Source organism: Diplodia seriata (assembly GCF_021436955.1).
Source record: "Diplodia seriata strain FDS-637 chromosome Unknown scaffold_2, whole genome shotgun sequence".
NCBI classification, from domain to species: Eukaryota; Fungi; Ascomycota; class Dothideomycetes; order Botryosphaeriales; family Botryosphaeriaceae; genus Diplodia; species Diplodia seriata.
In genome coordinates, this window is record NW_027117309.1 from 1,033,931 (window position 1) to 1,046,616 (window position 12,686).

Consider the following 12,686-nt stretch of genomic DNA (forward strand, 5'->3'; position numbering starts at 1 on the left):
CGACGAGGTAAAGAGGGGTCGGTTCACTTACGAATGACTCGTTGAATCATGTAGTTGTAGTCGCCACACAAACGAAGTGAAGTGGCAAGACGATTCGTCAGCGTCGAAGGCCTCTGGAAGTGAGGCGGAGGCGAATATCTAGCCGTTGTGATGCGGCCGGCACACAAGATCTTCGAAAGTTCGAACGCTCCTGTGTGTGAGGGAAAGCCATCGTGAAGAGCCTCGCCGCTCAAGCTCGCTGGAAGATCTAGTCGAGTCACGAGTGGCCAGCGTTGGTGCCTCCAGCGGTGCTGTGACCCAGTTGTGGTGGAAGGTCAGTGAGCTCTGGCGACAACCTTCTGGCGCACTTGGGTATGTCAGTGACGATCTAAGCCTTCAAGACTTGACTCAGGTCAAGCCGAGCGCGAAAGAGGCTCACCAGGCTCTCTGAAGCTGAGTAAAGCGTACATATGACTGGTGGTGACCTTCAGCAGCAAGAAGGTGAGCTTTGCCGCCTTTGGAGGCCGGCGCGAGCTGCAACCATCGCGCATGCGCTGGCGTCGCAAGCTTCCACGCGTGGAATATGCATGATGAGACGGACGCGCAAGCAGGAACGTCAGGAGGAGGGGTGTGGAGGATGCAAATGAGTGTTGGATGAAGGGTGTTGCGCAGAGTGGAAGAAGGTGGCGAGGTTTCGAGGAGGTGGAGGTGGTGGCGAAAATCTAGCGCAGGTGACAGCACTTTGTGCAGAAAACAATAGCCCCCCGGCCTTGGCGCGAGAACCTACGTCACGCGCCGGCACACAAATTAGGCACCAACTCTGCTCTGGTGGAGGCACTTGGCCGATCGGAGTCACCTTCACTCGCCGCGGGCAATGCTCACCTTTGCTGATTGAGTCGGACTACTACACCTCTGACCTCCTGCACCGAAGACTCCGGCTACGAGCGCCGTCGTCGACACTGCCACAACAGTGAGACCGGTCGCGGTCATGACTGCAGTTGCGATGGTGAGCAATATCGCACGCATCACATCGCCCCTGATCCGGAGACATCAACCGTCATGACTCGCGGCTGAGTGGAAGCAGATCCCTGTGGCCGCAACACCGCGGCATCCTAGTTAGACAATCTACCATTCCGTCGCTACTGACAGCTCCCTTTTCCCGTCACTTTCCCATCATGCGTGCCATTATGACACAGAGATCATGGTCACCGGGACGAACCTCCCACCACCGTACACCGTCCTCAGCAACCAGGCAATAACTAAACGACCCTAACGGCGCCGTGGTTCCAGGATACAAGGTATGCCAGTCATAGGCTCTGGACTAGGGCTATGAGCTCTAGGACCATCGACCAGATGAATTTTGCTCGAGGCTCATGGTCAGGAATGAGAAGATCGCGGATGGTCAGATCAACCCAGCAGATGCCGCAGACTAACTAAGCACCGTGAATAAAGGACTCGGACAAAACCTGGTCGTCGATTCGTAATAAAGGCGCCTCCAACGCCGCACTCCACAACGCCAGAAAACGACATGTTCGATTCTGGTGCTTCTGTGGAATACTTCCCGTACGAGGTCAGACGCCACCTCAGCACGATATGCATCCCTCCCTAGCCTACCTGGTTGCGGACGCAGACCAGGTCCTTAGAATACGCACGACTGCGGTCATCATTCCAGATGCACGAAGAACTCCATGTTGAGGACCCCAAAAGGCCAAAAAGCCTGGACAACCCTCTCAAGGAAAAGGGTTTCGTGAACTAAAAGATTTCTACCTACAGTCTCGACCGGTCACTCTGCTCATCCTGCCCACCGAGCTCAGCCAAGCCCAATTCCCACCACAAGGGACAGCTTCTAATCCGAGACCCAGCCCATCTCATATCTGCTCTGCTCTGCTCTGCGCACCAACACCACCAAGCCCCGCGTCCTTCCATCGACCTCTCTCCGGCCTCGTAAGCCCCTTCGACAGCGGCTGGTAGCTGAGAGCAGCGAGCCATGCAGCTAACGGTACTGCCTCTGTCGTTCCTCTTATGACTTGTGATTGACGATATTCGTGACGACGGTGGCGGCGGCTCGAGCGACGTCCCACTCGGGCTGGGTGTGGCATGCTTCTGGCTTTCTGAAGACGGTGGAGGAGGAAGTTCTGCGACAGGACATTTGAAGAGGAACTTTACTAGCGTGGAAGAGGGGAGCGGTGATGGCCTTTTCAGCAAGTGTCAGTGGGAGGGTCCTTGACTTGGAGGGCAGAGGGGAAGATCATACGGTGGTGGTGTCTGTGACGGCCCCGGTGGGGTATGGCTGGGCTTTGCGGCGGGTGCGGTGGAGGCAGTCGAGGGAGGAGTGGTCGTGGTGTCTGTGGCGGGGCGGAGCTGGTTCGACGCAGAGGCGCGGCGCGGGCGGTGGTGGCGGCGACGGTACGGCGTGGAGGAGGATTGGCGCTGAATTTGGAGCGCTTGGGGGCTTGGATTCGTGTAGACGACTGGCTCACTGGTTTCTCCAACGGCAAAATGGCAAAACGTCAACTTTCCACTTGAGTCGGCTGGGAGAGATTATCACCTTGTTGATTTACTTGGCTCTCTGTGAGGCGTCAATTGCGCTTCGCGCCTGCAGCATAGCAGAAATGGCTAATATCTGAGTCCGTACGATCAGCACCATGACCGTCATTGGGTGTCAAGGGCACAGCTGGAGAGAACGGGGCTGGATATGCAAGCCAAGCGCTGTCTGCAATTCACTGGACAGCAAGCTTGCGTGTGCGGATCCAAAAGCAACAGCTCACCACACAGGGAGCCGAGCCGCGTAGAAACGCGTCTTCCGATGCCCTGGAGCGCAATGGAAGCCCGCAGAAGCTGGCTGGCTGGCGCGTTGCCGTGCCAGCAGCCAACATGGTGCAGCAGCTGCCAGGGTCCATTGCTTGGCGGCCGACGCCTACTTAAACCTCGCCCGTCACCTCTTGACCTAACCATACCATACCTTCACGGGTCTCTGAGCCAGACCCCACGGTTCCATACTAACGCACATGCTTCACACTAGCTGCTTGCGAGAATGGCGGAACCAAGATGCACGTGGACAAGACTTCGATCGATGTGTTCGGCGCTCTTCCCATGGCGCCAACCAGGTTGAAAAAGTCCTACAAAGCCATGAGCGTGCTCGATGTTTTAGCACGCTTTATCAGAAGGCGGTCTCTGCACTTCACACGCGCGAGAAGGCTACACAAGCTGCTCGCGCTCCGACTGGGACCAAGATCCATCGTAGACGATACTTCGATCGACGTGTTCGGCGCCCTTCCCATGGCGCCAACCAGGTTGAAAAAGTCCTACAAAGCCACGAGCGTGCTTGATGTTTAGCATGTTCTAGGAGAAGACGGTTTCGCGTGTGCGCGAAAAGCCTTGCTCAGCTGTTCGCGCTCTAATTAGAAAACCAAGATCAACCATGGACGATGCTTCGATCGACGTGTTCGATGCTTCATCATCAGCTTCAACCAGGTTGAAAAAGTCCTACATCCTTCGTCCGTAGCCTCGAGTCAAATTCGATCCCTTCAGATGTCATCTTTCCGACTTGCTTGCCGCGTGAAGCCCTTCCTTTGCCTTCAGATCCTCAGCGTGATTCAGTGTGCGGAAATACTGCTAGCAGCTACCACCGACTTGTTTCTGAGAGCCTGTGACGAAAGAGCGCGGTCTCGTTCGCCTGACGGTGCGCGCGGCAAACGTACACAGATCCGTGGGCGCGACAGTGCGACACCATCGCCGCCAGAGGCGGGCGGCCGCGCACGACAGCTCCGCGTTCAGAAGTTTCCGGTGACCGAGCGCCAGACTGCGGGCCGAAGCAGCGAAGAGAATCACAGGCACCGTCTCTGACGGGTACAACGGATGTGCGAGTGTCCTGGTTCTCACGCTCAGCGATAAGTCTCCCACAAGTAGTCCCAGGCCTCCCCTCCACCGCCGCGACGACCCAAGACTACGCCGCCAGCTGCCACCGCTCCGCTGCCTCAGCCTGCCCCAACCTCTGCCTGCCGTTGCCCGCTGCCGGCTGCCCACCGTCACCTGAACCTCCTGCGCGCCAGACGCGCTCAACTGCGAAGGTGCGCTCATCGCAAGCGGCAAGCCTGGCTCATAGCCTGAGCCGAGATCAACGCTGACCTACGTACGCGGCGAGGCCCAGCGTCAATCCGCTGCACTTCCCGTCAGGTTTCCAGCGGTACGTTGCTACAATTGCCTTCTCGCTACACGCGCTCCCGTCGCCTTCTGGCCCACTCCCGCTTGCCCGCGGACTCACCCACAGCCGTCGCTCAAGCGCCAGCACGGCACGACTTCAGACACTCTACTCCACTTTGATAGTGCCAGCAAACAATTTCAAGCTTCGGGCTGCGCATCTGCTCCACACAAGCCCCATCCGCCGCGACGGCGCAACAGAGACGGGAGGACGAAGCTGGCACCCAGGCGCGGACTCGGCTGCAGATATCCGCAAGATTGTATCAAGCGTGCTGTGTTGAGTACCATTAACCTGTCTCTGCACACGATCTCGACTGACGGCTGTGTATCAGCATCATCCCGCCTCCGTTCGCTTCATACCACCCCGTCGTCCACGCCATTGCCTACCATTTACCCGTGTCAGCATCAGGCCTGAAGTCATGGACACTGCAGCAAGCAAAGTCAGATGGCAAGCCGAAGCAACCATATCATAATGAGTTCGGAATGTGAACAGCACGGGAGGAGGAAAGCAAGTCTGCGGAAAAGCGTTTGTTGCAACATTGAGGAGCCGACGCAGTCAGTCTTTGAACATGAAGCGCAAGGCCAAACCTGTGAGAAGGAGTTTCTTTGTTTCTTTCTTTGAGGCCTCAACGCAGTCGTCCTCGGAGCAGGAAGGGTGATAGGGAAGGCCAACGTTGCCGAGAAGCGTTTTTCTTCCAGGATCTCAGTTCAAGTTTGAGTCTCTTATGTTCCGGATCGCAAGGATGGTGTTCGGGCTCTTTGTGCTTTGTATGTTCGTGTCCGTCTGGGCGACATTTCACCAATCCTGCCCCGAATCCAGCCCACCCAAGCCGACATAGCTCGCCCGCTCTTTTCCGAGTACGCGGCACCCCTGCTGCGTTGTACACACTAGACTGCCTCTTTTTCCACCGCCAACTCGATCCTCTACGACACCGCCACCTCCTTTCCATCCTCAAGCGCCAATCCGACTTCTTCGTAAGGCACCCATCTTCCGCCATGTCGTCCTTGGAAGTCGCCCATATTCGACGCCGACGCGTACAGGAACCACACGATCGTGAACTGTCACGCCTTCAACGGGCTACTCCACATATTCAAGTCTCACGCTATCGCCCGCTCAACTTGCTGCTACGCTGGAGGCTTCGAATCTCAATCTCCCAGAATCTTAACCACCCGCCGAGTATCACACAATGCTGCAACAGGGGCTCTATACTCAGGGATACTTCGCCGTCGATGGCCGCTTGAGTCTCTCTACTGACTCGTGCGCGGTGCGTCTAGTCTGAAACCGTACGGGAGGAACTGCCAGTATGATGCTAACGACTATCCGCGGCCTTACGCATGCAAGACTCAGGCCGTCCTTCCAGACCCTGCGCTGCTGTCGAAGACGTCACAAGCGAAGCCATTGGTGCAGGGAGTGGGCGGATCCAGCTCATAGGCCACGGTTGCTGACGGCAGCGGCAGCAGCGGCAGCCCATGGCACGCGATGAAGTAGCTGGCGACAATGGAGGACAGGTTGTTGGAATCTCGGTCGCGCACGGTTTGGAAGACCGCCGGGCGGGAGCTGGTGTGGCTATATCGCCACAGGACACCAATCAACACCGCCGCCTCCGTAGGACAGTTTAGATGGCGAGTCCCATATACAAGCCCGGTCTCTTCTATTCTCTTTCTTATCTATCTTCGAGAGAAATCGAGAGCCTTATCGCTGAGCTCCAGCGCGCAGACTCGGCCGTATCAGTCGAAACAGCTTGTACCATGCCGGCATCCAGGCCTCGGTCGGGAAGCGGATGGTCGTAAGCGGAAACAGAGCTCGCTGTAGGCACGCAAGCAAAGGAAAACAAAGAAGGCAACTACTTCTATGCCGCCTGTGTGCTCTCTACCTTCTCTCCGCCGTGAGTCCAGTTTAGGAATGTCGCGGAGGAAGTCGAGATCCAGAGCGTCCGGGGCGCTCACTTCAACCCTACCGCGTCGGGCGCATCTTCTAACCAGAGCGGCTTTGGTTCGCGGAACTGCGCCCGCCTTCAGAGCCCCAATACAAGCTCATCCAAAATGTCTCGGATGAGGCTAAGCAAAGCGCGAAGTGCAGCGTTGGCGGTACACTGGTCTACGCCATATCGTCCGCGGAAGTTCAGTCAAGGACAGGATCAAAGCGAGCGATCAATTACTGAGATAGGCTGGCCAATACCGCTAACACTCTAGCAGCTCGCAGTGGCTCAGCGCGAACTTCACAAGCGGAGAGACCGTCGACAGCAGTTCAGCTTCTGTGGTTTTCAAGCCTAACGTCAAGCAGTCTGGCAATTACACCGTACGCCGGCGGCGCCTTCACGCTCACCGAGCTCCCCCGCGTGGCTTCTTGGGATTACGAGATCGGTTGCCGCCTGGACTGGGCGCATGTTGGGGTCCGCAGGGTCGAGGATTGTTGTCGATACCAAGATGCGATGGCCCGCGGATCGATGTCTGACGGCTCGATGACCAGTGATTCGTTTTCATTGTCCATGGGTCCCGACAGTCCGTTTTCGACACGCCGCACACCTTCCTCGAACACCGCTCCACGAACACCCACGCACAAACGCTACACCGCTACAGGTCGGGCCGAGGAGCAGGAGGAGGAGCAGGAGCAGGAGCAGGAGCTGTGGGAGCTCGCGGACCGTGGGGGCGCCGTCAGGGATGTTGGCATTGTCGGATCGCTCTTGGCGGCTTCTGCTGCATCGCGCTCGGCTACACGTACCAAGACGTCCTTGACGCCGACCAAGACGGTGCGCCAATGCCATTAGAGATTCCGCCGACCAGATGCTGATTGCATTAGATATCCTTGCCCGCCTGTCCCTTTACCCTTGATGGGCAGCGAGATGAAGGTGCCAGCGATAACTGAGGGGGCGCTCGCTGCGCTGGACAGGACCAGGTCCTACCTACCTCACCTGGCTGTGGTTGCGTCATGTGTGGTAGCCGGGCGGCACCCACCATCTACGTAGCTCACCCAACTCATCGCCGAACACTCAAGACAACAACCAACAACAACGCCCACTCCACTCCAGCTTCAGCCGACAACACTGCTCCGCAGGCCGCTGCCTAGCGAGCTGGCGCTGCGAAGTTGTTGCTCACCCTCGAGGCCGCACCAGATGAGCAGAGCGCTTCGAGCGCTCCGCCTCCAGCGTACTCCGCCTCCAGCACCGACCTTCCGCCTCCTGCGCACAGGAGCTGAAGTGACAACAGCAGTACAGGTATGAGCTTCTCACTCCCGCATGATTGACGCAGACGCTGATAGCTCTTACGCACAAGAGTACAGAAGAAACCTTCCAGGCCGTCGCCTTTTGAAGATCTCTTCCACCTCACCATCAGATTGCGCCGTCAAGAGACGCCTCCTGCTTCCGCCGTCCGCGGTGCGCTTTCATACTCCTCGGATGCCTTTCGCCAGGCTTCCATGTAGCCATATTCGTGTCGTAAGTGACGGGCGGACACTCTTCCCTCCCACCGCGCCGCCTTTCGCCTGAGGGCAAGATCTTAGGTACGTTGCCCGGAAACGGCCACTGTAGACTCTAGATCGAGAAGACTCATGACTCATGCAGGATGCCTCGCCCTTGTTGGACGATAGCCAGCCATTCTGCACCCCGAACGAGCCGACCGATCCCGCGAAGGCGACCTTGAAGCAGCGCCGCCCGCCTGTTCTCTCAACACACCAGAAGGCTACCATCCAAGACGACGGCGAGCGATTCCTCTCTGGAGCACAATGGGCTACCTGAACTACATACAATCTTCGGCTTGGGGCAGCAGCACCCCAGCCATGCCGACGTCTTCGCGCGTTCTCCCCCGGCTTCCTCCCCGGAGCACCACAACCCCCGGAACGCCTTCTCAGACAACTTCGAGGACCGCCACTATGAGAACTACGACGACGCAAACACCGTCACCGACGCCGGAGGCCCAAGGAGCTTTTCGGCGCGCTCGGGCAGCCGGTCGAGCTCGTCGTGAAGAACATGAGCCGGTGTCGCACCTTTGTGTCTGCTGGCGCTTCCGCCAGGACGCAGCCGGTGACAAATTATTCGTGGAACTGACCGAATCAATGCTCGAAAAGAGCAACTCGAGCGAGCGAGAGTTCACAGAACTTCAATCCCTTCGTGGTAGACGCCACGGGTGAGCTGGACGAGGATGAGCGTCAGCTCATCCGCGAGAGGATCACGTCGGCCGCAACCACGAAGGGATTGGAGTTCCTTGTGGACAAGATACTTCCGCATGACCAACCGCGTCGAGCTGCAAGAGCTCCTCGCGCTCACCGACGACATCTTCGCCCTCACTTTAGCCCAGCACGAGCACAACCACGGCTTCGGCTCCGATGGTGGCAACATCCAAGCCGGCCCATCCTCACCTCGCGGCTACGATGACGACCTCTACGGCCGAAGCCGCCTGTGGCGGTGTCCACCACATTGGCGAACAATTTGAAAGAAGGGCTCCAATGCCTCCGCCAGACTGCCCTGGCAGAAGCGCGCGATCATCGCATGACTGCCGCCCAAGTCCACCCCCAAGATCTGCGAAAGCGCATCACTATATCTCACTTGCACCACGACGAAGCCACAACAAGCTGCCAGAATGTCATCCAACCAGCAGCACACCGAGGCCCCCGAGCCTGACGAGGACAAGGAGTCTGCCAGCCCTGAAGCGTCGCGTGATGCGATGGAGTCCGCTGGATCGCCGACAACGTCGAGAATTACAGCGTCAACAACAACACACCTCATCATGGCAGTGAGCTTTGTCTCGTAGCGGCGATCCACGGTCCCGTGGACATCGCCACGTCCCGGCAGAATTCAACCTCGCCGCGGAACCAGACATCAACTCGCGGCGCTGCCTCCGGGCCGTCCCTGGAGTGTCATCTCTTGGGTGAAGAGAGCTTGGCAATGCCACGACCTCCCTTTGGAGGTTGAGAACGAGCAGACTGGAGGCAACGATGCTGGCAACCCCGGCGCAGGGGGCGCCAATGCATTTGGGGCCGCCCGGAAACCGATGTCTTCCTCATTCATAACAACGTCAAGGCCAAGGTAAACTCGCCCCCTTCCATCCTAAGCTGTGCCCGCGGCTGATACTCATGCTTCTCGAACAGTGGTAATACCAATCCCCATCACGGACCATCTCGCTACGGCGGCTGGTTTGAGCACAACCATCGTACCTCAAACGAAGCTTACCCGTCGACGCCCCAGCGTGCCCTCGAGCCGCCAACGCAGACTGTATGGCCACAGCTAAAGCCCCGTCAGCCGGGGTTGACTTCCGAACGTGAGCCCTTGGTGACTCCGACCAAGAAGTCGAAGCATGGGCGGGTCTCCGCCAATCTCAAATCTCCATGAGATCGCATACCTTTCGCACCCCCCAAAGATGGGTGATGACCAGGTCGAGGTATGTTGCCCAGACATTCACCGGGGAGACTCCCGCGCCGTCTGATCAGAACTGACTTGCTGACTCGATCCCAGCTTCCTCAAGTCGAAGACGACGAACACATCGACGCGATCGTGTCGGACAGCGAAATCTCGATCAAAACAAGACTGGCACCAAGGCCTACCTCTGCCACTACGACGGCGTCAACACCATCACCATCGAAGATGGCGGCCAGCCCATGTTCATCCACCGCGAGCTGTCGGAACTGCGCCGGGATATCCTGATGAAATGCCCGCCGCGCGAGTTCACCTTCCCGGCCGGATGGCGCCCGTGTGTAACACAAGTCCTCCTAGCCAGCGCGAAGTAGCAGCTGTGCGAGGCGGGGAAATTCGCCTGCCACAGAAGACCACACAATGCCGTACATGGGGACAAGCCCCGGCGACCTGCGCGGGCTAAGGCAGGAGATCACCAGTATGTCACAACGCGACGCGCGCGTCCTTTCTGTCCCTCTCGCTTGGCGCCAGCTAACAATAGCCACTTAAGATTTCACTTTCAACTCTAGCCCGACGCAACTTACATTCGCATCCGGTATCATTCTCTAGACAACGAACGCTGGTGCTCTCTCGCTGTTGCGTTCGACGGCCACGCTCGCCAGAATTTCGTGTGGTCGGCGCCTTCGGTGCATCTCTCTCACCGATACAACCTGAACGCCTACGAACACCTTTTCATTGGCCTCTGTGAGGCAGTCCTCAGCGTGACAGACGGCTCAGCGCACGACTACGAAAGTGCACTCGGAGTGCGTTATGTGGCTGCTCTGCCGCTGATGCGTGGCCCCGGATATCGGTGGAGAGCGGTGATGAGCAGCAACCCAGGATGGACCGCGCGGCACGTCTACGCCCGCCTCGACATCCATTCTGCACCACCATTGCCTTTGCCACCGCCACTACCCGCGAACACCGTTACCAATCATCCTCTCTGTCTGCGCCTCAAGGTCTGACACTCAAGGAACAAGTGAAGCGCCGATGCTGGCGCCACTGCGCTGGTCCCGCTCCCGGCCCGTCGTCGAACACTGCCGCTCGCTGCCGTCCGCCGTTCTTCCGACTGGATCCACACCCCCTTGGTTTCTGTACAAGGGTGGACATGCAAATCGTCCGCACCTTGATTGCCTTCGCCATATCCGAGCCGTTAAAGAGTCTGGAGCCTCCAAAATGGCCTTCCTACTCACAGTCCCGCTAGGGCCAGGTCCCGACCGTGGCGTACCTTACCCAGCTTATCCGACCCTGTCTTGCGCCTTATTCCGGTGACCATCGGTCGGAGTTTGATGCTCTTCTTTCGGCTCAATCGCGCAGAAAGCTAGAGCTGCAGCAGCAAGCCTACGAGGAGAAGGCGGACGAATACTGCAACGCCTTTGCCAACTTTCTGCTTAAGCAGTGGCCTTATGCAGATCCAACGCTGGAGCGACTATCACAGGAATCCTCTCTCTTGCTGAATGTCGCCCAGGCTTTCGAGATCATCAAGCCAGAGTGGCTACGGTTGTTCCAGAAATTGGCCAACTTTCTACTCAAGCAGTGGCGTCTGACCAACTCGCACTACAACAACGCCTACCCGTCTGCTTGGTGCCCGTCGCCCTCTTCAAGAGTCAACGACGATCGACGAGTACTAAGACTGTCATGATCTCCGCCGCGTGCTTCTCGCCACCAAGACCGTCAACTCTAATGGTAAATCGACAAGGTCGCATTGATCCAAGAACTCCGTGGCCTCGGCCCGGCCAGAGATCTGGGAGCTGGAGGAGGGACTCACGACTCAATGATCATGGACGCGTGGATTGATCAGGGCATATGTCCTTGACCTTATTATGACGACGTGCGGCGCTTCGCTACGAGGGCCGTCGTGAGTCACTCATCAAGTAGATAGGTAGGTAGGAAGTCATCGTCACGAAACCGGTGTGCTGTGTCTGCGGTGAAGAGAGAGGATGAAGGTGTAGCCGGGATGGCGAGGCGTGGAAGCGTAGATAGAAGAATGAAGCCAGTCTTGACCGTTGCTTTCTATGTCCCTCCCTCCCTGTGAACGTTATGTACATACATACGATGGCACGCCGCAGTGACTGACCGACGCTGTAGCCAGCTGGAAAAGCAAGCGGGAGTGAGAGCTGCATACAGTGTGCGAGAGAAAGCCTCGTAGAAGCGCCGCGACTCTTGTAAGGAGTAGACCCTTACCCACTGCACCATGCGTATACAGGCCCTCCGGGGGCTAAAAGAGGTACTGGAATAAACCCAATTGGAGTTTATTCTGGCATGGCAGGCTAATATATCTCTGTGCCCTGACAACTCTCGAGGCCCGCTTCCGCCCGCGCTGTTAAACTCGAGACACGACACACGGCCTGAAGCTAAGAACCGCTCGAGCACAGGCTAGGGAAAGTAACTTCTTCCTCCCACAGCTCGCCGGGCTCGTGAACAGAAAAGGGGAGACACACACACACACGCATTACAAGGTGCCGGCCGACGCACTGAGCGCGCGCGAGAGGTGCACTTTTTCTCCTGCGTCGCGACGCGCATCGGGCCTGGAGCAACGGCGCAACCCGACCGCTGCATAGAGATGACTACCTACATCGGCCACAATGTTCCACATCAGCCCATGACACTGGCCGCCAACTGGGGGCTACGCTCCCTGCATTTCTGCCGAGCTTAGCGACCCTGTAGCGGTCAGCGTCGCCTCGCCACCGATCAGACTACGGATGTTTTACTTTCCAGATCAATTCCAGATTAGCGGCGGTGCGCGCCGAGGGGGGCGAGAATCTATCAGCATCCGGCAGTGGCACGGAGCCACACGCCCGCGGGGGCGGAAATGTGCAGCATCGAACCGAGGCGCGGACGGGCTCGCTGAGACGATGGGCCAGTGTCGGCCGTCGGGGGTGGCGGTTGTGGTCGGCAGCGCGGCGACGGACGTGACGAAATCCGTCAGCGTCGAGCGCGTCGCCGCCCGGCCGCTCAGCCGCGAGATGTGCTGCGCCGAGCTGGCATGAAGTCCGCCTGTCGCCCCGACGTCGGTCGGCCTTCATCCGTGCCCTGCTTCGAGTCTTGATTAGCCGTCATCTCCGTCGCCAATCACCGCTGCCAGCCATGTCCGCTGGTGACACGAAGCGCTTCGCCGTTCCT

At 58.2% G+C, this 12,686-nt stretch overlaps 3 protein-coding genes across 3 annotated transcripts; all 3 read left to right on the forward strand.

Moving 5' to 3' along the window:
- Positions 1-6,641: 6,641 nt before the first annotated feature.
- SLS55_001694 (uncharacterized protein) lies at positions 6,642-6,947 on the forward strand (the record flags this gene model as incomplete). The annotated part of the gene is made up of 2 exons (XM_066773184.1): positions 6,642-6,648; positions 6,760-6,947. 2 exons carry the CDS (start codon positions 6,642-6,644, stop codon positions 6,945-6,947), a joined length of 195 nt encoding a protein of 64 aa, XP_066635751.1.
- Positions 6,948-9,531: 2,584 nt separating this feature from the next.
- On the forward strand, positions 9,532-9,898 carry SLS55_001695 (uncharacterized protein; the record flags this gene model as incomplete). The annotated part of the gene is given in 3 exon segments (XM_066773185.1): positions 9,532-9,535; positions 9,547-9,552; positions 9,627-9,898. 3 exon segments carry the CDS (start codon positions 9,532-9,534, stop codon positions 9,896-9,898), a joined length of 282 nt encoding a protein of 93 aa, XP_066635752.1.
- Positions 9,899-10,671: 773 nt separating this feature from the next.
- Positions 10,672-11,205, forward strand: SLS55_001696 (uncharacterized protein; the record flags this gene model as incomplete). The annotated part of the gene is made up of 2 exons (XM_066773186.1): positions 10,672-10,680; positions 10,768-11,205. 2 exons carry the CDS (start codon positions 10,672-10,674, stop codon positions 11,203-11,205), a joined length of 447 nt encoding a protein of 148 aa, XP_066635753.1.
- Positions 11,206-12,686: the final 1,481 nt, after the last annotated feature.